At 46.5% G+C, this 24,602-nt stretch overlaps 1 protein-coding gene and 1 long non-coding RNA gene across 5 annotated transcripts; one reads left to right on the forward strand and one right to left on the reverse strand.

Moving 5' to 3' along the window:
- Nucleotides 1-86: 86 nt before the first annotated feature.
- Nucleotides 87-4,987, forward strand: LOC310687163. The gene is made up of 2 exons (XR_014516285.1): nucleotides 87-410; nucleotides 1,175-4,987. It is a non-coding gene; the product is annotated as an uncharacterized lncRNA (long non-coding RNA).
- On the reverse strand, nucleotides 3,673-23,891 carry SLC39A13 (solute carrier family 39 member 13). 4 transcript variants are annotated; one of them, XM_083461398.1, is made up of 10 exons: nucleotides 23,735-23,891; nucleotides 11,957-12,259; nucleotides 10,996-11,109; nucleotides 8,883-9,004; nucleotides 7,960-8,115; nucleotides 6,985-7,074; nucleotides 6,547-6,597; nucleotides 5,772-5,904; nucleotides 5,551-5,650; nucleotides 3,673-5,213 (listed from the first exon to the last, which is right to left on the reverse strand). In XM_083461398.1, the coding sequence occupies exons 2-10, from the start codon at nucleotides 12,225-12,227 to the stop codon at nucleotides 5,138-5,140; spliced, it is 1,113 nt and encodes a 370-aa protein (XP_083317524.1). In that variant the 5' UTR covers nucleotides 12,228-12,259; nucleotides 23,735-23,891; the 3' UTR covers nucleotides 3,673-5,137. The 4 variants fall into 4 exon arrangements, with proteins under 4 accessions (XP_083317524.1, XP_083317525.1, XP_083317526.1 ...); XM_083461399.1 differs by having other exon boundaries at nucleotides 23,476-23,840; XM_083461400.1 differs by lacking the exon at nucleotides 7,960-8,115.
- Between the last annotated feature and the right edge of the window lie 711 nt (nucleotides 23,892-24,602).

A 24,602-nucleotide genomic window follows, 5' to 3' on the forward strand; every position in this document is an offset into this window, starting at 1 on the left:
CGCGCCGCCCGCCACTGCTCCCCCTGCAGCCCGGCCGGGGGGCCGCAGCGCCAGCCAGCCTCGCTCGCTCGCTCCTCGCCTCCCGCGCTCTGCAGGAGGCCCTCGTGGCTGCCCAGGCCCGGCCGCCCCTCGAGCAGCGAGCGGGCCCAGCACGGGGAACCCGAGGGGAGGCGGCAGAGGGAGAAGCACGGGGAACCTGAGGGCAGCGACAGCGCGTTCCTGGTCTGGGCTCTCCAAGAATTACTTGGGTTTATTTTGTTCGCAGTCTCAGGGCTCGGCTCTCCGGGTTCATTTTTCAAGCCTTCCTAGTGAATGCTTCCGTGCACGTTTATTTCTCGCGGGTCAAGCCCACGTTTTCCTTCAGGGAGGCCTACCTTTCTCTCTCCCTCCTGGCACAACAACCCTGTCAGGTAGGTTAGGCGGAGAGGCAGTGACTGGCCCAAGGTCACCCAGTGATATTCGTGGCCCAGCAAGGGCTTGAATCATGGTCCCAATCCGACACTCTGGCCATTACACCACACTGGCACAAAGTGCATCTTTCCACCACCCCACCTGTCTTGGTAAGAGTTTCAAAGCAATTGCTGAGGAATTAAAACACTTTCTATGCTGGGCATGTTTGCTGCTGTACTTCCCGGAGCAATCATGTGAAAGGAGAAAGATGGATACACATTCCTAATGGAGACACATGCCAAGATCTGTGGCTCCTTGGCATTTCTGTTGTTTCAAGAGCAGGGAAAGGAACCTGTGGCCCTCCAGATGTTCCTTGATTACAATATCCATAATCTTTGATGCAAGTTGAAGTTGATGGGAATTGGAGACCTCCAAATCTGGAAGGCTACAGGTTTCCTGGCCCTTGTTCTAGAGCAGGCATAGGCAAACTCGGCTCTCCAGATGTTTTGGGACTACAACTCCCATCATCCCTAGCTAACAGGACCAGTGGTCAGGGATGATGGGAGTTGTAGTCCCAAAAACATCTGGAGGGCCAAGTTTGCCTATAACTGTTCTAGAGCCACTCAGCTTTGGGCAAATTCCCTGACTAGGAAAATGAAAGAAATATGAAATGATCATACTTAGAGTCACGAGGGATTAGACCAGAGGCTGTTTCTTCTTGTTCCTTCCAACCATTGAGTAATGGCAGAGATGGTTCTTTCCATGATTTGTCATTTTTTTTCAGTGATATACATTCTGGAGTCCAATGAAAGGGTGAAAACATCTATGCTGATGAAGAAGAGGCCACACTCAGTTTTCTTTATTTCATCTCTACTGCCTCCATGCCAAGATCAAAACAGATGAATGAGAAAATGCACAAGAGCTAGTGCAAAACAAAGCCAGAAAGACAGGATTCTCTCTGCATTTCCTGAAGTGACAAATAGTGTGGAGAAATTAACTGTACTCCCCCCCCCCCCCGCCCCCAATCCTGTACGTAACACTGGGGTTGGCCTCTTCCCTTGGACCCTGAATGGCCACTTTAGGCAAAGCTTCCCAAGATCTGCAAACACAGTCCAGCCCAGGCAGTCTGGGCCGCAAGCCAGAAGCAACAGCTCACAGAGATTAATGAGTCAATGTCACCCACTTTGCATTCCTGAACTGTGATCAGAAAATTCCTGCTGCAGCTTGCAGCCTACGCCAAACCGAACCCTGATGCAAATAACATACGCTTCTGGGTACTCCCTCTTGGGTATGCACCAAAGCCTCTTACCAATGCCAACTGGATTTTTAAGGACAACAAATATCCTGGAAAAATATATTGGGTACTTTGTCTTCCATGGTAGCTTTCCCTCCTTCAAGCCAGGGCTTTGCTAGTCCGCACAGAAGCGTGGCAAATTAGAGTCCTGGAGCAGCACTAACTGCCTAACAGTGAATAATCACACAGGATGCCTGGGAATAGGAAGGGTGTCTGTTTTGGAACAGTGATGTTCTGAAGCTGGATGCCTAACAGCTGACAACAGCTGTTAAAGAAAGGCTACTTTCCATGGGCAGATCAAGAGAGACAGCCTTTTTCATGATGAGAGTCAATGAGGCAGACCAGATGCATTCACTGCTGCTTTCTGGAAAATATGTGATTGAAACTTTCCTCTACATGGGTACTATAGGCAACCGTCCTTCAGATAAAGCCACAAAAATAATGCAGAATCACAGTGTTCCCATCCCTGCAGATTTAAGGCTGCATAAGCAACAACATATGTTTCCACTACAAAGCAACAGGGAGCAGATGTTTAAATTATTCTCCATGCCCCGCTTAAGCAGAGAGGATGGTGCATGAGGTGATCCAACAGTGGATGTTGTTCCTGCAGCTTATGCAGACTACAACCAAGCAATTGTCCTAACGATTGTTCTGGCATCCCATGACTCAGTAGCACATCAGATGCATATTCACTGTGTCACACGTGATGTTGAGTTTTGAGCTGCAAGCTGTGCAATCATACAGAAACACCCACCCACCCCTCAGGATCTAGACAGAGTCCCCAAGGGGCATCTCACCTTTAGGCTTCACTAGAACTCACCAAACAAATGATCTGAGGATTGAAAGCACTGAGGAGTAAAGGCATGTTCAAACCAGAACAAAATTCAAGAACTTAATACAGTCTGAACCCATCTGACCTCTCTTTTAAACATCCTAAAACAGGAATATAACAAAAAGACTTGTCAGGACAAAAAACTGCCAGATCATTTGCACTTCCCCACGTGTAATTAGCAGCACATCCACGCTACTGAATTAAAACAAACAGCACATACAACAGATGCCTAGAGTGGAGAATGGCAGCAGAGTTTTGTGCTGATATTCTCCGAGTAGTGTTTTTGAAAGAAGAAAAAAAGTAGATAAGAAAATGGTCATCCATTTGCTGGAGTCAGGATGCAGATTTAGCTGCTGCCGTGGAAACTACTGTTTGTTCTAGGGCTGCTTGTGTCATTGGTGCAACATTGTAAAATGCTGAGGGCGGCTCCCAGGGGGAAGAGAAGCTGGTCATTGCTACAGTCAGGCAGCTTTTAAATGCTTTAATAACAACATATTGAATTCCCAAACCCTTGTGGCACAACGGGTCGGTGTGCCTGGCTGTTAAACAGAAGGTTGGTGGTTTGAGCCCACCCAGGGATGGCTGTAGGATTCCTGCATTGCAGGGGGTTAAACTAGATCAGGGACGTCCAGCTCCCAAGAGATTGCAATCTTCTCCCAGAAAAAAAACACCATGGGGGGGCAGGTCTAAGTTGTTAAGCTTTTTTGGAGGGGGCACCAAATTTGCAGTCCTAATTAGTTAATGGGAATGCTGAAAAACCCTCACCAAGAACAGAGCCAAGCCACGAGCGTCTGTTTTAGCGATCTTGCGTGAATGAAAGACACAGAGGGGCTGGGGCCAGTAATGAGCAAGTGATCGACCAATATCACCCGGGAATCAACCTGTCGATCACGGTCGACTGGTTGGACATCCCTGGACTAGATGATCCTCATGATCCCTTTCAGCTATACACTTCTATGATTCCAAGGAAATGCCTCCTTAGAGGCCCAGTGATAATCAGGCCTGTGCCCATTCCACAATTTGCTTGCTGCACTATGCAAGTACAGAAAAAAGACACACAAGCACAGATGATAAAAAGTTAGGACTACAAAGAAAACCATACATATCTGCAACTAAAACTGTAACTATTCACAGAAAACAACATAACTTCTACAAATAATGATAAAACATTTATTTATAAACAAGTTCAAATAACGAAACAGCTCGTTATATAAATGTAACATCATTGTATTCTTTTATTTTGAAGAGCACATAACCTCACACACAATTTACCTTTGTGCCACTGAAGACAGCTTGGTCAAAATGCATTTGACAACTGAAAGTGCTGTTTATTTGCAACAAGACCATTTAGTCATTTGTTCTTCTGTCTTTCAATACACACGGAATCTCATTGCTGTTTTTAGACGCCATTTCATCTCACTGTTTGGCAACTGAAGGGCCTATTCGAATTAGGCTGTCAAGCTGCGCTTACTTCCGTTTTTAAACTAGAAGTTATAACACTTAGTTTACTTGACAGTCCTGACTTAATCATCTGTGCTGACGCTGACTGGCCAGAAGTAATTCCTCTTTGTTTAACCCTGCAACAGTTGCACATCCAGAAAATCTTCCTTTTCCTCTATTTTTGGTAAAGCAAGCCAGCTCACTCAGCAAGGAGCTACCAGCCAAAAGGAATGCAAAATGTGTCACAGGGGCTGAGACAGATCCAGAAAGGCAGAGTCTGCTGCTTCCATACTACCTTACGATTTGAAAGCATGAGGAACTCTTCCCAGTTTAAGCTGTACAGCCGTAAACCAGGCATTATAGCCAGGTTCTTTGGTTAGAGGCAGGCATTGAACAACCTCTCCAAAAGTTTCCAGCGTGAATACTGATTTCAGCTATAATGCTTCAACCCAACTGGCTCTTCAGTTACTGCTTAGGGAGAGGCACAGGATCAGGCAGTAGCAGACCTCATCCTAGAAGGTTCAGAAAGCAATTTTATGGCAGGGTGGGAGGTTTCCATAGCTCAAAGGTAGCACTTATCTCAGATTCAATCCCTACTATCTCTACTTTGAAAGGGATCTTGGGTACCAGAGCCTTCCTTGCCCAAGATCCTGGAGAGCCACTGCAAGTCAGAGTACATAATGCTAGGCTAGAGGGATTAATGTAAGTCTGACCAGGTATATTGTGGTTTCCTATATGAAACAGACAGGTATTTTGGCCAGGGATGGAAGATAATTCTTTCATCTCTATGCTGACATTGCAACCTGCCTTTTTATTCTAGCACACATCAAGTCCAAACTGGCAACACTGCCCCTTTCAGCAAAAGCAGTTCCTCTCTTCATTGCTGGTTGTTGTTTTGTGTTCATTTAAATTATTATTTTTTAACCACACACACACAACTTGAAAAGAAAAATCCAGCCACCCCACTTTCTTTTCTCAATACTTTGGAAGTCCTGGCCTGTGAAGCTTTAGAAACAAGAAATGGAGTCCAGAACCAGGCTTCCCTGATTTGCCTCTCATAGCAGCAGCCAAATCCACAGGCACACAAAAGAAAAATTCAATGGTGTCCCTTATTGCTCTGTAACAGTTCAGAATGAAGGCAGCTTTGGGAAGCAGCAGAAGGCAGCCGGAGCAGGAGTCGCTCATTCGGTAGTGAATGAGAGAAGCACCATGACAATGATGCCAGTACACAGGAGGAGTACTTGTTGCACTGAGTTCCTAGGTGAAGGAAAAGAAGAAGAAGAGAGGATGGGCTGGAGATCAGGCATGAGGAGGATCGGGATCCTTCCACCCCCCCCCCACATTCTTATTCCTCCTGGGACCCTCAAGGCGGCTTATAATGGCTCCAAGATCAGGAATGGGGAAACTTTGGTTCTTCAGATGTTGCGTGACTCCCATCAGCCCCATCAACACAGTCAATAGGGATGATGGGAGTTGTACTCCAACAATATGGAGGGCCACAGATTTCCCTTTGCTGCCCTGGAAGTTATGCATGGGGTGTTCGCCACCCCCACAAGTTTTTCTTCCCATAAGTAGATGTGGTGAGGACACTTACCAAGGATTCTTCTCTTCTAAGAGATCGGGCACGACATTTACCAAGGCGATGTATAAAAAGCCCCCCGAGGTAAATGGGAGAATCCAAGCGATGGTTTCCCCTGTGTAGATAGTGAGAAACACATCAGTGACCAGGAGGTGGCAGGAGAGAACTGTATTTGGGTAAGATGGGATGGATATGTGGGTCTCTCATTCATCCCTTCTGCATACTCCAAGTCTTACCTGTCCCTTTAGGTGACTGAGCACAAATTGCAAAGCAAGCACCGAGAATGCCTCCAAGGGCCGTGGAGAGCTGTAACTTGGCTGCGCTCCAGCGATCAAAGCCGGCACGAAGGAGGATGACAAAATCTCCCACCTACAGCAATAAAGCGGGGACAAAAAAAAAAGAGAATTGCACAGAAGCTGACAACAGTCCCAAAGCATGGCACTGCAAGCTCTTTTCCAGAATTGCCATCTACAAAAAGTCCTTTCCTGAACAGATAACTAATTCCAAGCCGCAGAGTTAACAAGTGGGGAAGTCAAACATGGAACATAGTCAGTTAACTCATTTATTCTAGCCTCATAGGGAGGGAAAGTATTCTTTCCAATTATTTGGCTGGCAATAAGTAATTCTAAGCAAACAGAACATTCACCATCTGCTGCCACCACCACCAACACGTTGGCTGAGAGAAAGCCTAAGGATGTGCAAATATACAATATTTGCTTATCCCTTGTCTCTCCCTTCCATTCCATTTACTTCATTCATTGTCAAAATTCAGATTGTAAGATTCTTGGGGCAGGTACCTTTTTGGATTTTGTTACTCTGGAAAGTTTTGTGTATTATTGGTTGTGTGTGTGTGTGTGTGTGTGTGTGTGTGTGTGTGTGTGTGTGTGTATGTGTATTAGAGAGTGTGTATATTACAGAGATTTGCTCACTCTTTCAAACAAAGCCCTGGCCTCCCGCTCAGACAAAACATTGAGACAACTTCCCAGCAAGCCTATTACAGATCTTACTTACCTCATGGGGAATTTCATGCAGAAGGATTGCCATAGTGGTCAGGAGCCCAACCTACAGCCAATGGCAGAAACATGTTAAGACATTCCATATCACTCAACAGCGACACAAGTGCAGCAAAGCAAGACTTTTCTAAACATTTTTTTCCTGGGGGAAAGGGGAGATGCTGACCCTGCCCCCCTTTGAATGGTGATCTGTGCAGTTTTAGTGTTCAAAGCAATTGCAAGGGCTTTTAGTGTTGGGTTTTAAGGAAGAATGTGGAAAAAGCTGTAGTTATTTAATACATATTATATAGATATTCTGGAGAGTGAAAGTATTAGGAAAATGCTATAAAGAAACAGCACAGAATTGCTTCTTATTTGTCTACTTGCTTTTAACACCAACCTCTGGGATCTGAGCATTAAGGGAGAGTCAAACAGGTCCCCTAAACAGGGAACTTACCTTTCTGCTAACCAAAAAGCTGGCTGCCACTGCCAGGCCATGTGTGAAATTATCTATTGTGTTGGCCAAAAGATTGAGGTATCCGCTGATCTACAGTGGCAGGGGAAAAAAAGAGAAATAAAATCAGAGCATCTACCACCTGAAAGACAAGGAGACCACAGACAAAGGCCATTTTCACAAACAAAGGTAAGAATGCCAATTTTATCCACAAGGTAGCTTATATCAAACTTGTGAATGTGGTTAACGAGGCACATAACATAGTAAGTAGCAGTCTTTAAAGTGACTATCGTATTCTAACAACCCAATGGATGTGGGTTATCCTGTTTTGACAAGCAGATGCAGAAATTTAAAATATGGGTTGTCAGCTGTCAAACAGGAATGCAGCACGGGGCTTTTCTCTTAGTGGATGTGGTCCAGCTCTCCTCTCCTGAACTGTAAAATGGCAGTTATATTCTTAAAAACACAGAAAGATGTTGAGAGATGGCATTTTTGTAAAGACGCGGGAATTTTGTTTTTAATGATAGAAACTTTTAAAGAAAGCAGCTTAAATTCAGGTACATAAAGGATCAAGGAGAAGGCAGGTGAAGGTCCAAACCAAGCAGGCGATGATGGAGTTGAATGATGATTCCGGGGGGAGTGGTAAGATCCAAGGCTCAATCCCTGCCAATTATGTGGGACTGGGGAAAACCTCTGACTTTGACTCTGGACAGCTACTGCCAGTCAGAGTGGATGGGGCTAGACTGCCCAACGGTCTGACTCACTATAGGGAAGATTCATACATGTTTAAGAGGAAAGCATCTGCATGCCTGATCTCCCCTAAAAGTGGGGGTTTGGCTATTTATTTATTTTTAATACTGCCTGCCATCTTTGCTTTCAGGAAGTTATCGAACTTCCTTTTGAGTTGTTTTTGCTTAGACACATATCGCATTTTCTCCACTGGCCCATGGACCCCACCCCCACCACCAAATGGTTTACCTTGATCTTCTGAGCTGGTAGCGAAGACAAGTGAGAAGAACCATTACTCTGAGCTGTGCCCAACTTCTTTCTTTGGACTGGACTGGCTGCCTCCTGCACAGCAGAGAAACTGCTCCCATTTGGAATCCGTTTAGCAGGTGCTTTGGAATCACTGACCTAAGTCACGGAGAAGCGGCTGGTCTTTTTCCATGTCCATCAAACAGTGGCCCAGAAACCTTTTCCCATTCCCTTCATATAGTGCTATCCTAAACTCAAAGAAAACTATAGCTACTTCACATCTGATGAACTCCAAAGCAGAAGAATGTTTGCAAAAAAAAGGACACAGAAGCCCAGAGGCTGTCATTTTGTTAGGCAAAGTCACACAAATCAGACAAGGACGACCTCCACTTTGCTCATGCAAGGTTGACGGGGAAGCAAACAGGTATCCTGCTTTCCTGACTCTCTAACCTAAACACACACACACAATTCAAAACTTGAAAATCCCATACTTTGTATTTTGCATAATGTATTCAAATACCATATTGAAAGCATTTATGCCAAATATAGAGGAAGTTATGCCAAGTACAGAGGAACTGTGCACATGGTGGGGGCGGGAACTCATATAGGATAGGGGTGGCTAAATTGTGGCCCTCCATATTTTTGGGGAGTCTAACTCTCATCAGCCCCAGCCAAATGGTGAAGAATGATGGGAACTGTAGTGCAACAACATGTTGGAAGGCCACAAGTTAACCATTCCTGCCATAGGGCATTATGGAGCCCTTCTGTTCTCCTGCTGACCTTCACACCATGAGTTTATGTCATGCCTCCTGAATCACCGAGGAGGGATAGGAAGTTAAGCTTCATGCTGCGTTTCCAAGATCACATGGCAACATCACATGTCATAATCAAACTGGGATCTTGTGCCCCTCTCAGAATCCACTCACCAAGCTGGAGCTTCCTTCCTTTCCACTGTCTGGGAACATCTTCTGGAGGCTCAGGAAGGTCAGCAAACCAATGATCACCCAGAGTCCCAGGAGCTTCTGCTGCTGGAAACTCTGCCCTTCTCCTGTAGAGGGGAAAGAGGTAGAATGGACAAGTCTCACCAGAACTTGAAAATCAGGAGCCCCCAAAACCATTTTCCCCACCCAAAAGCAAACAAATTAAAACACACACCCCCTGCTTCATTCACACAAAAGGCAAACTGGTTTCCAGAAGAAACATACAAATCTGGGGCCAGTGCACTCTAGAACAGGGTTTCCAGACTTGGGTCTCCAGCTGCTTTTGGACTACAGTTCCAATCATCCCTGACCACTGGTCCTGCTAGCTAGAGATGATGGAAGTTGGAGACCCAGGTTTGGGAAACCCTGTTCTAGAGTATTATCAGTGCTGCTGGCGTAAAGTAAGAACCCACACACTCAGCACACATCTCTGATAAAGCTGAAACAAAAGAGTCTAAGGGTGCTTCCACATGTCAGCTATAGTGGGGATGCCAACTGACCCAGAGCATCAATCACCTGTAAACAACACAGGTAGGCAGGGGAAGGATGGATGAGCTCTGTGCATGATGCTGGAATGGGTGAATCTATAATAAATTGACCCAGCAAAGCTCTTCTGTTCTCAAGCACTCTTCTCAAGTGTAGAAAAAAGAAGCCTTGAAAATAGAAGAGGACTCTGTAGCAAAGGGTGGAAGGGCACCTGTGCTTTCTATAGCTCCCTCTTCCTATGGCTACCACTCTCTGTCTCTCGCTGTATATCTCTCCCCACCCATCTCTTCCTGGATACCTTCATGTACCTAGCTCCCTGCCAACCCACTTCCTGTGACAGAATGTTGATTCCTTGAAAACTCAAATCCTGCAAGCTGGAGATGCTTTACTTGCAAATTCATTAACTCTGAATGTTTTATTTGGAGAACAAAACTGGATTATTATTTTTTTGTGCAAAGACATTGGCAGCCCCTGGTTACAGCCACACGTTTACCAGTCAAATTCTGAAGCTGAGCCTGTCTAAGCTGCGTGCACAGGCATGAAGTCTGTGCTCTGGAGAGCTCATTCCTCCTCCTCCTCCCGCCACACCCTGGCAAAGTTCTTTGCCTAAGGACAAAAGATGTCCTTTTTGATTAGATGGAGTGCGGTCAGCTTCCCACACGCTGTTGAGACTGGCTGTAGGCAAGGGAGAATGACAGGCATGTGTGGGGTGACGCAATCCTGAAGCCCAAAGGCCAGATAAAGGCTGACAAGGCGGGGGAAGTCTTCCAAGGTCACATTTTCAGGAGGCAGCAACACCTGCGGACTCAAGGCAGGCAGCAGCACAAGGGCAGGTGCCCTTCTTATGGAGGGAGACCTATGCAGACCTTCAAGATCAGAGGAAGTTGTCCTTTACGAATCAAGCAGTTAATTGCAGGGCTGCATGGAAGAGCACCCTTCCTCAAGAGAGGCAACAACATGCTATTCAGGAGCAAAGGCGGCTGTGTTTGTTTCATCTCTTGCATCTATAGAAGAGAATTCCTTCCTCAACCTGGTGCCTGATTGTTGGACTACAGCTCCCATCGACTCCTGCCATAGTGGTCAATGGCCATGGAGAACGGGATCTGTCCTCCAACAACATCTAGAGGGCTACAGGTTGGGGAAGAGGGACAGGGCATTTCCCCTATGATAATCATCCATGAAACTCACTGGGTGACCTTGGGCCAGCTGTTCACTCTCAGCCTAACCTACCTCACACGGTTGTTGTGAGGATAAATGGGGAAGAGAAGAACTATGTTCACCATCTTGAGCTCCTTGGAGGCGAGGTGGGTTACAAGTGCAACAAGTTAATTAGTAATTCATTTGACACAGCTCTGGAAGAAGCATGACTATATTATTAGTATTATTAAGAGTCAAAGCATAGAACAGAGAGAAAACAAGCCCTGGCGTCCAGGCGTCCCCTTTGAAAAGATAACAAAAGACCCCAAATGGAACACATCAATCTGTGCAGAAGCAGGGAAAGAAATGGCTGTGGCGTGCCTTGCAGATCAGTGCCTGTGTGATTTCAAGGCATTTGCACAGTTCCAGGCATTACCTGCAGTGGCACTGCAGGTGTAGGCCCAGGCCTCTGGGAGCAGGTGCAGAAAAACATTTCCCAGGAGCCCACCAATGGCAAAGCTCAAGAACTGCTTCATCCGATGGGATCCCTCTGAAAAGACAAAGAGCAGCCAGTCACCAAAGATCTTGATCTCATCTTGCTATGCTACTCATGGGAAAGCTGAGGGAACAATCATCTCTTCCCCCATGCATAGGGTTTGCTGCCATAGCAGCTGATCAGGATGCTTTGTCTACTTCCAAGAAAATGCTGAAACTGGGAAAGCCAGTTGAAACACCTAGTACATTGCTCCCACCCAATGGGGCGGTTGTGAACTTTCAAGGAGAGGTAGGGCCAGTGGGAAAACTGTGTCCGCCTAGTGTCTGGAGAAGAGAGCAGGGCTGTGTTTATTCCACAGTTTTGAGCCTGCACCACACAAACACACAACTTAGTGTAGAAGTCAATATCCTGTTTCTAGCCCTTAAGAGTACAAAGATAAAATCAAAACCATGCAAGTGGCGCCAAGGGAAATCTCAAAAGCCACAGAAAGGAGGCATTTCCAACTGGATTTCCAGTGGCCAGAAGACAGGCCTTCATTGTTATGCCTGATGCTTTGGCCTTTCCCATGGCTAGTAGGAAACAAAGGCTTGCAAAATACTTATACCTATACATCAGTTACACAAGTCACAGAATCCACCTCTCTTGACATGAAATTTGGTTTACTACTAGAGGGTGAAGGTCCTATTTTAGAAAATCCACCAGCACATGCTCAACACCCTAAACTTAGCCATTGTCCGCCCACCTGACTTCATGGAATGACTTGATAAGAGCATATTGCTCCTGTATTACAATAAGCATGCCGCATCCAGGTCTTGCATTTAAAAGCTGTGCTACCCCGAGCAATCCCTGACTGGGATGCTGAGCCAGAAAAAGAAGGCAGAAGTCATCAGGGGGTGCTTACCTTCTGACTTCAGTGCTGCCCCTGTCTCGAGAGGAATCACCAGCAGGGGAAGGACCCCACTCAGCCCAACCATAACTGAACCAATCAGAGAACAGATCCAAGCATCCAGGCGCTCCTCGCTGAATATGGCCCCCCAGGACTCAGTCTCCTTTTCACACAGGGGACTAGCCTCATTGTCAGCCTGGGTCAGTGGAAGGTCGTGGGCCTGGCAGGCAGCCGTAAGCATCAAGAAGGCGAGAGTTCCATGGAGAAGCAGTCGTTCCCCCATCATCACTGTGCAGCCTCAGCCTGGCTGGTCAATCCCTGCAAGAAAGAGAGAAAAGATGAACAGTCCATGCCTAAGACCCTTTAGTGCTTCTCCTCTTCACCCATCCCTTTTGAAAGTCAGTCCCAAGACATTTGTTCTTTTTTTCCTCCTGAACTGAATTAGTCTTCCCATTGTTGACTTCAGGGGCAGAAAGGATGAGTCATACTTCTTTCTCTCATTTTTTTACTAGATGGAAATCTCATAATGAAGCGAGATGTCCCTGCAACTCCTAGGTAGCTACTTATTCTTGTATGTGGGGTCTTCATATTGTGAAAAAGAGGTATCAGCATAGATCTCGGCAGCCCTTTTCTGTGACTGAACATCACTTTCCTCACATTGGGGCTCTGTGGTTCTGAACCATTCCTAAAAGAAAATTCACATATCTCCTGTATGTATATACACTTATTGAGCTGGTGGGATTTTTCTGGTGTGGCCTGCTGGCCCATTTAAATTTGGCCACGTGGCCCAGTTAGACCAAACAAAGGTTCCCCCACCCATTCCAAGCATAGATGCCAAGGGCATCTGGCAATATACCAACCAACCATCTGCGCTCGTGACAGCAATGGAATCTGAGGTGGAGTGGCAACCTGACCAGTTCACCATGGGCGGCTTGAGGCAACATGCTGACTGATGAGGACATTACAAGGACAGCAGCCCAGCTGGAAACCCATCAAAATGGTAGTACAAAACTAGACCCAGAGTTTAATGGCTTCTGCAGATACTAAAATTATGTAAAAGAGGAATTCAACATGCCACTAAGCAGATCTGTCAGTATAAGTATTTCTGCTTACCTAATGGAATGATCCACTCTCATCCCCCACCATGCCATACCCTCCAGCATTCCTCAGATGAAAATAGGGACATTTTCATCTGAGGAATGTCGGAAGGTATGCTGCCCCTTCGGCACCTGTGTTTCTGCTGCCATGGCCCCAGGAGTTCTCACTCTCCCCCAACTGACCCTCATTGACCCCCACTTTTTCTGCCCCCCCAGCCCTCACATAGAGCATTTCCTACCAAAGGAAGTGCAAGTGCCACCACCAATACGCAAATGGATATATTGCCCTCCACCATCCTGAAAAAAACACCTTAATCCCAATTTTGTTTTGTTTTATTCTTTGGTAAATTTACAAAAATAAAAACACACACCAAAAAATAATTTGAGGGAGGGAGGGGGAAAGCCCCATTGCTATAGCAGAAGTTCTTGCATAGGCTTCTGCTGGCAGGGCCTGTTAGTTGAATCCCACCCTTAGTGGTTAAAGATGTTGGACTTTGCCTGGGGAAGCCCATGTGTAAGCGGCTGTTGATAAGCAACTCCAATCTCCAGACTGCTGTGGCCTCATCATGGCCAAGTATAAACACAGACCTAGGGGATGGGGATAGGAGTGTCAGACCCATTCTTATCAGTAGATAAAGACTCAGAGGAACAGCAGGGAGATGCAGTAGCAATGTAACTAAGAACCTCCACAGCCTACAGAGGCAAGCAGCAGGAAGTCTTTACCACCTGGGGGAGGAAAGCTAAATGAAAGAGAGAAGAAGAAAGAAAGAGAGAAGTATTCCAGACCCTGAAGGGTGGTGGTGGGGGAGTCAATCAAAAACTGAGTTATGGAACTCCAGAGAATCAGAGAGAGAAAGTAAACTTTGGGGCTGTATAAGAATTTTAACAATATTTGAAACTTAAGTTCCTGCTGATCAGAAGAGGCTGGGACTACATGTAGGAGAGGGAGACCTTCCCAGCTCTCCTCTAGAATCCTGAGGCCTACTTGAGTCTCTGAAGGAACCTAGGTTCCCGAACGTTGCTGGACCTCTCTTGAAGAGAAAGTAAGCAATAACACCACAACAGATATATTGCAAGTGTATCTGCATATTTTTGTAATCTGGTCAGGGCTGACCTGCTTCCTCCCTCTTTGCCCCATCTATGCACTTCCAGCCAGGTTTGTGGTGGTGTGAGAGAGCCAAGCAGCAGCCAGTTCCACAATGTATGCTCTGTCCTGTCCTGACACATGTATATCCAAGACACCATGTGGTCAGGAAACACCTTTTGGGAAGTCACCGGAGCAACCACTCAGAAACGACAGCTCAGGGGTTTAAGGCTCTTCAACAGGGATAGCCGCAGAATTTTTTAATATTTTATTTAGCCCATCTGTTGGCCCTGCAGTTTGAAGCTAGGAATTTCTGGTCAAACTATTTCTTCAGCCAGACTGTCCTGTCTACTCGAGTCTGATTGGCATCAGCTTTCCATGGTCTCAGGCAAAGATCTCTTCCGGTCCCACACTTGCTTTGTAGTTATTCAGTGGAAGTATTTATATCTTGCCTTTCAATCATACTAAAAAGGCAATTAACAACATTTTCAGTAACCCAAGATACTCTTGGCTTGAGTTGCCAGAGATTAATCCTGAGACGCTTTTTGCATGCAAAGTGTGTCCTCATCCAATGAGCTCTAGCCTTCCCCTCTCCACCCTCACATCCCTTCCTCTCCTTCATAGATTTGTATTCTACAATTACTTTCTCCCCAAGGTTTTCTGCAGGCAATGCAGTCAATCTCTCCTGCTCCCCCAAAAAAGTTAAGCTGGCAAACATGGGACTCTCTGCCCCTCTGCCTTCAGAGCAATCCTGTGAGATATGATTAGAATCAGACACAAGCCTTATTCACTCAGTCTCCCCACCTCCTCCAGCCAATTACCATAACACAAGGGGGTGAGCCCATTGGCCTTGGCTTCTCACCCCTGGCACTGTTCCTACAGCCCCCAATATGCTGAGGACTAACTTCTGCAGTGAAGAGGCTGTCCTACTCATGGGTCTCCCCATCATGTGATCTAGAACCCCAATCTTCTTAAGACTTCTTAATTGCATGGGGAGCTTTCTGCCAGTGCAGTTTGCCATCTTTTGGGGTTCCTTTTCCAGTCAGCAGTGTCACCCAGAAAGTCTTCCAGAATCTTCCACTTCACAGTTCGGCTCTTCTCTTGGTGAACTCCCATGTGGGAATAAACACCTCACCCATTTTTGTTCTTCTTAAAGTATTTATTGTCAAAGTAACACTACAGTGTATATGGTTACCAGATTTTTTTCAATGAATCCAGGGACACTCCCCCCCCCCTTTTTTTTGAAGCTGAGTAGCAACAGGGAATCAGTAGTGGGGATGGTGAGGTGAAAGACCCTGGGCCCAAGCACACATGCATACTGTATAAAGGTGCAAAGCCCTTCTTTCGCACCCTGTGAAACATAAATGTACAGAGTTTTTTAAAAACTGGGCAATGGCTGCCCGACCACAGCTCCCGAGCATTCCCCGATCTGTCAAAACAAAGGGGGGATGGGGGCAGGAGAACAAGGGAGGCTCGGGAGTCATGGGCAGGCGGTGCACCGTTGCCCAGTTAAAAAAAACCTCTGCACATTTATGTTTCACAGGGTGCGAAAGAAGGGCTTTGCACCTTGCCCAGCAGAGAAACCGTGCGCCTTGCACCCCTCCTGGGCCATGGCTGCCCGCCCGCAACTCCCGTGCCTTCCCCATCAGTCAAAACAAAAGGGGAAGGGGTCAGGAGATCTGTACCGCCAGATGTCCCCGGTTCCCCTTCGGCAGTGGCGGTGGCAGTCACCAGCCCGGAGCCAGCCACAGCCAACTGAGCTACCAGTTGCTGAGGCTTCCACTGCCACATTTTCCGGGGACAGATTTGCAAATCTGGGGGCTGTCCCTGGGAACCGGGGACGTCTGGTAACCCTAATATAATTTGTACAGCCATACCTTGGAGGTCGAAGAGAATCCGTTCCAGAAGTCTGTTCGACTTCCGAAACATTTGACTTCCAAAGCGCAGCTTCTGATTGGCTGCAGGAAGCTCCTGAAGCCAATCGGAAGCCGCAGAAGCCCCATCGGACATTTGGCTTCCAAAAGAACGTTTGAAAACCAGAACATGCACTTTCGGTTTTCAGTCATTTGGGAGCCAGAACATTCGACTCCCAAGGCGTTCGGAGTTGAGGTACGACTGTATAACTACTGGTCTAATAAAGTAAAATAAAACTATATGCAGATAATCATTCGGCCATCTGGCCAGAGCAGCAGCCTCTACACCACACACACACTTTCTCATCCAGAGCTTGCCTTATAAAGAAACCTGTTGCTAAGAGCAAAATTTGTTGCTAGGGCAAAACTTTTCAAGGATCATTTCAAATTATTGTTTAGACTACACTAACACTTTCTCAACATTATGCTCCAACATATGGGGCTTTGCAGGAAAGATCATGAAGATGATGGCGGAAGAGATCAACAGGATGGATGGATGGATGGATAGGGCTACAATTACTGTTTGAAGATCCCTCAGGGAACTTTGTGGCTGAACCAGGGATTTGATTCGAGGTCTTACTCATCCACTGCACCCTTCTGGCTCCAGTGATTTAAGAGAGGCTTGGAAAGAAACACTCGCCTTATATTACAGAAGAGTAACTACTAGGCAAGGCCATTCTGTCATTTGGGAGACAGATCTCTTTTTCAGTCTACTCACATCTGCCAAACATAGGACATGTGAACAAGCAGGCAAGGACAAACATTTGTGGCTTAGCAGCCCATATGCACTTGCTTGCAAGGCCCATGGTGGAATAAGTGAGTTATGGAAAATTCCTAGAAGGCAGAGTTCCAGGGGGCTAGAAGGCCTGGGAAAACACTGGGGAGCGGGAGGGGACAGAGCAGGGCTCCCTTAGTCATGTCAGTGCCAACTAATTTGGGGCCAACACATCTGAGACATGTGAGGTATCAAAATGCCTCCCGAAATTCCTTCTCTGAGTCATCCTAGGTTGAACCTGCATGTGATGCTTTGAGTAATCTGTTGTCTCCCTAAGAACATAGGACGCTGTCTTATACAGGTCCATCAAGCTCAGTATTGACTGGATGCAGCTCTCCAGCAGTTGAGACAAGCGTCTTTCGGAGCCCAGATGCCAGAGGCCAAACCTAAACAACCACATTTCCCCTAAAGTCAGCACACCTGCTTTCTGCAAACCAAGCAGCACCAGGTGCTCAGCCCACAGAAGCCCCCTGCTCACTGCTCAACATATGGGTGAAAGAAAGCAAAGCTCATGTGGGGAACACACTCTGCACTACTCAAGTTTCCTGCAGGATTCCCTCCAACTATCAGAGCCTTTTTCCTCCCGGGGAATATTTCCCCTGTCACACACACACACACACACACACACACACACACACACTTCTTGTTTAGCAATAAAACGGAACAAGGAAGCACTATTTTTAACTACCACAACTCCTCTAGGGAAGATGCCTATTTATAAAAGGATTTAACCAATTCATGGCAGAAGATGTTGATCAATGGCCATTTCCCATTACAGCTCCAAAGGAAGTTCCATTTTCAAAGGGAGTGTACCGGATCATCAGATGTTAAGGCCAACTATCGGAAGATTTCTATTATGTTCAGGACCTGCTTGTGAGTTTTACACAAGCATCTGGCCAGCAGAAAAAGTGCAGAGCTAGGTCAAATGCAGCAAATCAGTTCTTACATTCTCAAGTGGCAAGTATGGGAATAAGGAACTTATGGCTCTCCAGATGATGTTGAACTAAAATTCTCATCCCTGACCACCAGCCATGCTGGCTGGGGCTGATGGGAAATAGAGTCCAACAACACCAGGAGGGCCCACAGATTCCCCAGCTCTTCCCTAGGTGTTTGCCTAGTGACTGTTAGGAACTCTGAGCCAGCGTACAGGTTTTATGGTGTTTTATATTTTGCTGGAGGGATGTGGGTGGTACTGTGGGTTAAACCACAGAACCTAGGACTTGCCGATCAGAAGGTCGGCAGTTCGAATCCCTGCGATGAAGTGAGCTCCCGTTGCTCGGTCCCTGCTCCTGCCCACCTAGCAGTTTGAAAGCACGTCAAAGTGCAAGTAGATAAATAGGGAACCTCTGGCGGGAAGGTAAACGGCATTTCCATGTGCTGCTCTGGTTCGCCAGAAGCGGCTTAGTCATGCTGGCCACATGACCCGGAAGCTGTATGCCGGCTCCCTCGGCCAATAAAGCGAGATGAGCGCCGCAACCCCAGAGTTGGCCATGACTGGACCTAATGGTCAGGGGTCCCTTTACCTTTGCCTTTATATTTTGCTGGAAGCCCCCCAGAGTGGCTGAGGCAACCCAGTCAGATGGGTGGCATATAAATAATAAAATTATTATTAAATTATTATTATTATTACACTTGCCATGAGGTTACCACCCAAAGGCAAGTGATCTCCAAACCAGCAACCATATATAGTAACAGGTTTTAGGTGATCCTCAATGGATCCCCTTTCCACTTCTCCAAGGTACCGCTGCCCACTCGCTCTCCCTCTGTGCGCAAACTGAACAGCCTCCAAGGTACAGACAGTGATGTGCAAGGGAAGTGGAGGGTGTTGTTCCATTTCCTAACTCGTCATTGCTTGCCCACTTGGAGAGGACCGATGAACAGGCACCAAAGGAAAGTTGATGGACCAGCAAACTTCAGAGCATGACAGTGGACCCTTTCCTGGAGTGGGGTGGTACCCAAGGATGCCACCTGCTTCTGCCTGGAACTCCATTATCATATTGTGAGCCTCCATACCTTCAAACAATGAACATGAAGCCAGGGGAGCAAATAGTTTTACATATTATGACAGAGAGACGGAACATTTGCCATGGAAAAGGGGGGGGGGCATTTTTGGCAACATCCCTCCAGAGCTTGAGTGATGAGGGCTAGCACAAAAGATTCTGCATCTCATCTCTCCTGCAATTGCAACATGTCACATTAGTAACATAAAGAGGCAATGTGTTGGTGGGATTGAACCATCACAGGTCAGGCACCATGGTCAGAACTTCCATAACCTCTCACAACAACTCAAACTCAATGTTTTTCAACTGAGTAAATTCCCATATCCAGCTATGAGCCATCAAGTATTAAAAAACCTATGTGTGTGTCAGTCCTAAGAAATCCCCATTATTTATTTATTCTTTTAAAAAAGAACTCCAGTCCTTGGTAACTTAGGGAAACAGCTTTAATGCAAAACACATCTGGCCCAGTGACCCTTTCATAATTCCCAGTGAACAGGATTGAGGTCATGACCCACACAATTTTTTTAAAAGTAGAAGCTTGACTCAGAGCACATTCCATTTGGGGGTATTAGAAGTGGGAATTGTCCCAGAGGAGAGGAGACTCTGCTTGCTAGTGAATAACTGTGTTCCCTGGAGGATTATCTAAATTGCGAGGAGCTCCTGAAATAGTAACTGGAGGATGATTGATATACGTAAGATTTTTTATTTTTTTCCAATTCAGAATGAGATGCTGCAGGAAAGAAACCCAAAACCAGACAACAAGAAACACAAAAAAGTCTTTTCATATGGCACATGTAGATGATTGGGGTTGCTATCTGAAAAACACTTCTGGTTAAGCATGCTTAGGATTATGTTGTTAACACTGTGAAAAGTCTGCATGCCTCTCTAGACAGGAGACCTACACCCACTCCATTCTCTTGGATGGTAGAATCGAGAGCCAGTGCCACTTGAAATATAAACCTACACCAAGAGAAAGAGAGAAACGGAAAAGGGAAATAGACCAGAATGTTTACTTGAGACATTTCTGAAACTGCTTAGTCTCCCTTGCAAGAGATTTCCAGCCTATTCTAGAAATGGCCTTTATCCAATGCACCTGGAAAATCTAGCTCAGCTCTCCCCACAGCAAGCTCTGTGCAGCGGTCAAGAGTTTCTTCTGCTCCTGCCTCCTCCCCTGACAGCCAGCAGCTTTACCCTTTTGCTGACCACACTGTTCCAGCATTTTTCCAGTCTTGTATCCTACCACCATGCCACTCTTAAAATATATATATTCAGGCATATTCCTCTGGAAGCCCAAGGCTCATCTCTAATTATGCCAGAGAGCCCAGACAAAATGTCATCCTATTCCCCCGCAACGGAAATAGAAACAGCAATAAACAAACTCTCTTCCAGACCCTTTTACGAGTCCAGCAGCAGCAGCAGTAAACGCCTGGAATCCTACTTGAAATCCTGACCTTCTGCCAACAGCTACAAGGCTTCACAGCTCCCAGCCGCACCAATTCCGCCACTGTGGGGTTTGAAGCAACCCACTCACCCTGGAGTGACCCATTCAGAACCAAAGCCTAGCCTGATGCTGGAAGCAGGCCTAGCTCTAGTCTGTGGCTGGATGTAGCTTTGCCTGGGAGCCTCGTTCCCATGTCAGGGTTCCATGATAGAGCTCTGTTAAATAAACAAACTTCTATCCCTGCAGAGACAAACTCCTGTCAAAGAACATACAGATCTGAACTGGAAGAAACATTACAGCTGTTGACATGTTTTTGTGCCACTTCTAATTTTGCAAAGTGCTCCAGATCATATTATACAACTGCCTTATGAGGTAGGCCATGTTCCCATTCCACAAGAGACAAAATGGGGAAAACAAGTTTGATTTGTCCATCCAGTGAGTCCATGGGAGTGATGGGCTTGCCCAACATGCTACTTCAAGAGCCATCATGGAATTATCAAAAAGGACCTAATTTAAGCCTGCCAGGAACATGAGTCAGTCACAGGTAGGACTGCGTGGACTCTGTGCTAAAAAATAAAAATAAACTTCAATATCCCAAGCAATTCTGCACCAAGAAAAGCAGAACTATCTTTCTTACTTTGCCTAATTTATTCTTCAATACTTCTTCTTTTGCATAATTTATTCTGGTTCTGCAGGTCACTGAAACACAGCCATTGGAAGCCTTATTCAACCTGACTTCTGATATTTCAGCAGACATTGGCTAAACAATCTGAAACATTTTTTGTAGCCATAAGGACCCGAAACTTAAATGAAAGCTGGGAAGGTGGCTTCTGCATGCAATACCACATTATGTGTTTCCCCTCCACTTTCACAAAGTCACAGCAACATACAGGCTTGACTATTATTAGTGTGGATTTTTTTCAGCAAGTGGAGACATCTATGAACTCATCCTATGAACAGACGTGCAGCTAGCAATTCATGGGGGGATATGTTCTGCACCTATTCAGCAACCTCTAAAGGAGGAGAAGACGCCCCCTTTCTCCAAACTGCTCTTTGATTCTTCTTCTTCTTCTTTTGCACCTTATTTTGCTAGCAGCGTTGTCCATTAATTTCCAGTGGCGTAGTGTGGGTTGTCAGCACCCGGGGCAAGGCAAGTAATTTGCGCCCCCTAACCCGTGGATTTGCGCCCCCTAACCCCCAGATGTTGCGCCCGGTGCGACCGGCCCCCCTGCACCCCCCACACTACGCCACTGTTAATTTCTCTAACCCCCTTTTAGGGCCATCTCAGACAATGGCCATTATCACAAGCTGTAGCAGTGAATCCTATCAAGTGATTACACACTGTGTGAAGAAGTGCTTTATGGTGCCTGTTCTGAACCTAAAAAAGTTCATGGGAGGACCCAAATTCTAACATTATGATGGAGGAGGAAAAAGGTTTCTGTGAGTTTTGTCCACGCTATTCATAAACTTCATTGATACCCCACCTTTATTCTAAAGAGAAGCAATTATCAAATCACCACACCAGCAGTCACTAAGAGAGTGAGAACATAAAGAGGCAAATGACAGGTAAACTTGCTCCTACTTGAAAGAGGATCAAGTCATGAGTCCTTCATAATTTAAAACATTTCCACTACATGGGTCCACCATTCACCAGTATTATACAACCTCCATGAAGATACAGCTAATCACAGATCTTTGAACGGCATGTGTCCTTACTTAGCCTCAATGCAGATGTTCCACTGTGTTTCTAAAAACTTGTGTAAGGTCACAATGAAGTATAGTGGGTCATGCCTTCCATAAGTTAATACTTGTGACACAGTAACTACTCTGCACCAGACCAAATCTGCCCATTCCAGTTTCCTATCCTATTATAGGTAATCAACTTAGCACAGCTAGGATGATTGGGTTAGCACCCATAACCACTATTGTGAATGGATCACTGTGCTCATCTTATATGCATTTGAGCTTTAACAGACTTATCAGAAACTTTTTGCATTTCACGGCTCTTTGATCCCACTTTTTACATTCCACCCTCCCTCCTCTACATATTTATGTATATATTTTATCTGTCAGTTGAGGATAATACATTATGCATCTGGTGAAGTGAACTCCAGGTCACAAAAGTTTATACATGGGTGGATAACCTGTGGTCCTCCAGCTGTTGTTGGACTACAGCTTCCATCATCCCTGACCACTGGCCATACTGGCTAGGGCTGATGGGAGTTGGAGTCCATCAAGATCAGGAAGACCACAGTTCCTGATCCGTATAATTATCAGAAAGGCTGCAATCCCACATGTACTTGGCTGCAAATCAGTCTTGTTGAACTCAGTGGGATTTACTTCTGAGTAGACTTGCAAAGGCTGACACTGTAAAAGTGTCTGTATTTAAGATGCCACAACACACTTGTTTCTGCCTATAAGAAGTATCCTAACTCTTACAAGACCCAATTCTGGGTGGCCAAGACATAAAACTTCTACCAGATGGAATGCACTTCCATTCATCCCCAGTGCAGGTGCCTCTATGTACCAAGCCATTATTTTGCCTTTGAAATTCTTCTCTTCTCATCTCCCATTATAATTTGTCTGAGCTGGAAGCTATAGTTTTGAGTGGGCCAGCTAATATGCTAAAGCTGTCACCACAGATGTTCCTTTATTAAAACACGTGTCTATTTATTAAGAGGCACAGTGGGACATTATCTAAGAAATTGTTCTATGCAGAGTTGCCTTGGGAGTAAATCTCATTAAAATAGCTTCGGAGTAAACATGCAGAGTCTATTTAGCGGCGACTTCTGCTGGAAGGAAAACTGGTGGAGGACCGGAGAAGTGAAAAGCGATGGGGTACGTGTAAGGCTCATTAAGCACATCAATATGGTCTGCGTGCCGTATGGATCAGAACTCTATATTATGGCTATTTTCCTTCTGAAAACAAAATTACCAGGCAGCTCTTGCTCCTTGGGAGAGAAGAGCGCTACATTATCCTAGTGTCACCCACTTCTAGGAAGCCGGTAAAAGGAAACCCCTTCTCTCAACAAACCATACCGAGTCTAGGAAACACACAGTCAGAAGATCTCAAAAGCGCAGCAGTTTAAAAAAAGGAAGAAAGTGAAGGATCAGGCTATAATTAACGGCAGAGACAACGAAGCTAAATGCAACATCTGTCAGCAAGTGATTAAAGGACATGGGGGACGAAGAACCGAGTTTCCCCGAGGCATCAAGTAACCCACCTGGTCTATGAAGGATACCCCTCCACACACGCACTTCAATCCCGGGGTGCTCTTTCTTTTCCTATTGCTGCCCGGGCACAGGGTACCACTCGCGCCTCCTCTGCCCTCGCCTCGCCTCTTCCATCCCGCTCTAAGCCCCGGCCGCGCTCCGCCCGCCTCTCTGCCTCAGCCGCCCCGGAAAAGTTGGGCTCCCTCGACCCCGAGGATGAAGGGCAGGGGTGCTTCCCCCCCAGGGGCAGCTCAGGGGCTGGTTCGTTACCGTGCGACACCGGGGAGCTCCGGGCTGCCCCTGCCATCCAGCTGCGTCTCCGCTCGGGACCCCCTCCCCGCCTCTTCAGCCTCGGCTCCGCCTCCAGAAGCCAGCCACGTCGGTCCCATTCTCCTCGGATCAAAAGCCGCCGCTCCGGCGGACGCTTTAGCGCGCGGCACCGCTTCCGACGTGTCCGCCAAAGGGGGACCGGATAGCGAGAGCACACGCTTCTTCTCCTAGAAACGCTAAGGGAGCCGGCGGGGAACAGGACATGCTTCCGGTCAGGGCAGGATGGGGGACCGGAAAAGAGTCTTACTCTGCCGTACAAGTGACAGAGCGCAGGTCTAGGGCTGCTTGCTGCACGGATGAGTCTTCACCAAAGCTAGGACTCGCCGGCGGAGGTATCCTCGCAGAGAAGCTGCTGTTGCTTTCTCGTGCCCCACGTCTCCCTATGGGGCAGCATTTGTGTTAAAGACTAAGGAAGATTCCCTTTTTGGGTGTATTTGGTTGATAGACATCCGATGCCCTTTTAAAATGTGTTGTGGACAGAGGAGATTCTTGTTCTTGTTTTTATTGTGTATTTTGTGTTCTTACGTTGTAAACCGCCCTGAAACCTGCAGGTATAAGGCGGTATACAAATTTAATAAATAGTAATTGAAATATACTCGGAGTCGAGAGTGGATTTCATGCTCTTTATTCAGCTCATAGTGGTGAGGCGGAATGGAGTTCCCCCACACTGTCTGCTTTATATATACAGTATTTACACAATGGGCCCCACGTGATTGGCTAATTCCGGGATTCTCCTGTAGGCCAATCAGGTTGCGGATTCACTTCCACCTGGAGCTGGATTGGGCGGCTCCTGGGGACCAATCAGACT

The sequence above is a fragment of the Podarcis liolepis genome (genome assembly GCF_965112155.1).
Source record: "Podarcis liolepis genome assembly, chromosome: 1".
NCBI classification, from domain to species: Eukaryota; Metazoa; Chordata; class Lepidosauria; order Squamata; family Lacertidae; genus Podarcis; species Podarcis liolepis.

Bases quoted from the DNA above. Each gene is read 5' to 3' on its own strand.
- SLC39A13 (XM_083461398.1), bottom strand. From the start codon at position 12,227: ATGATGGGGGAACGACTGCTTCTCCATGGAACTCTCGCCTTCTTGATG. The intron at 9,005-10,995 runs GTAATGCCTGGA...TCCCCTCTACAG, and splicing joins CACCTGCAGTGCCACTGCAG to GAGAAGGGCAGAGTTTCCAG. The intron at 8,116-8,882 runs GTGAGTGGATTC...TCCGTGACTTAG, and splicing joins AGGAAGGAAGCTCCAGCTTG to GTCAGTGATTCCAAAGCACC.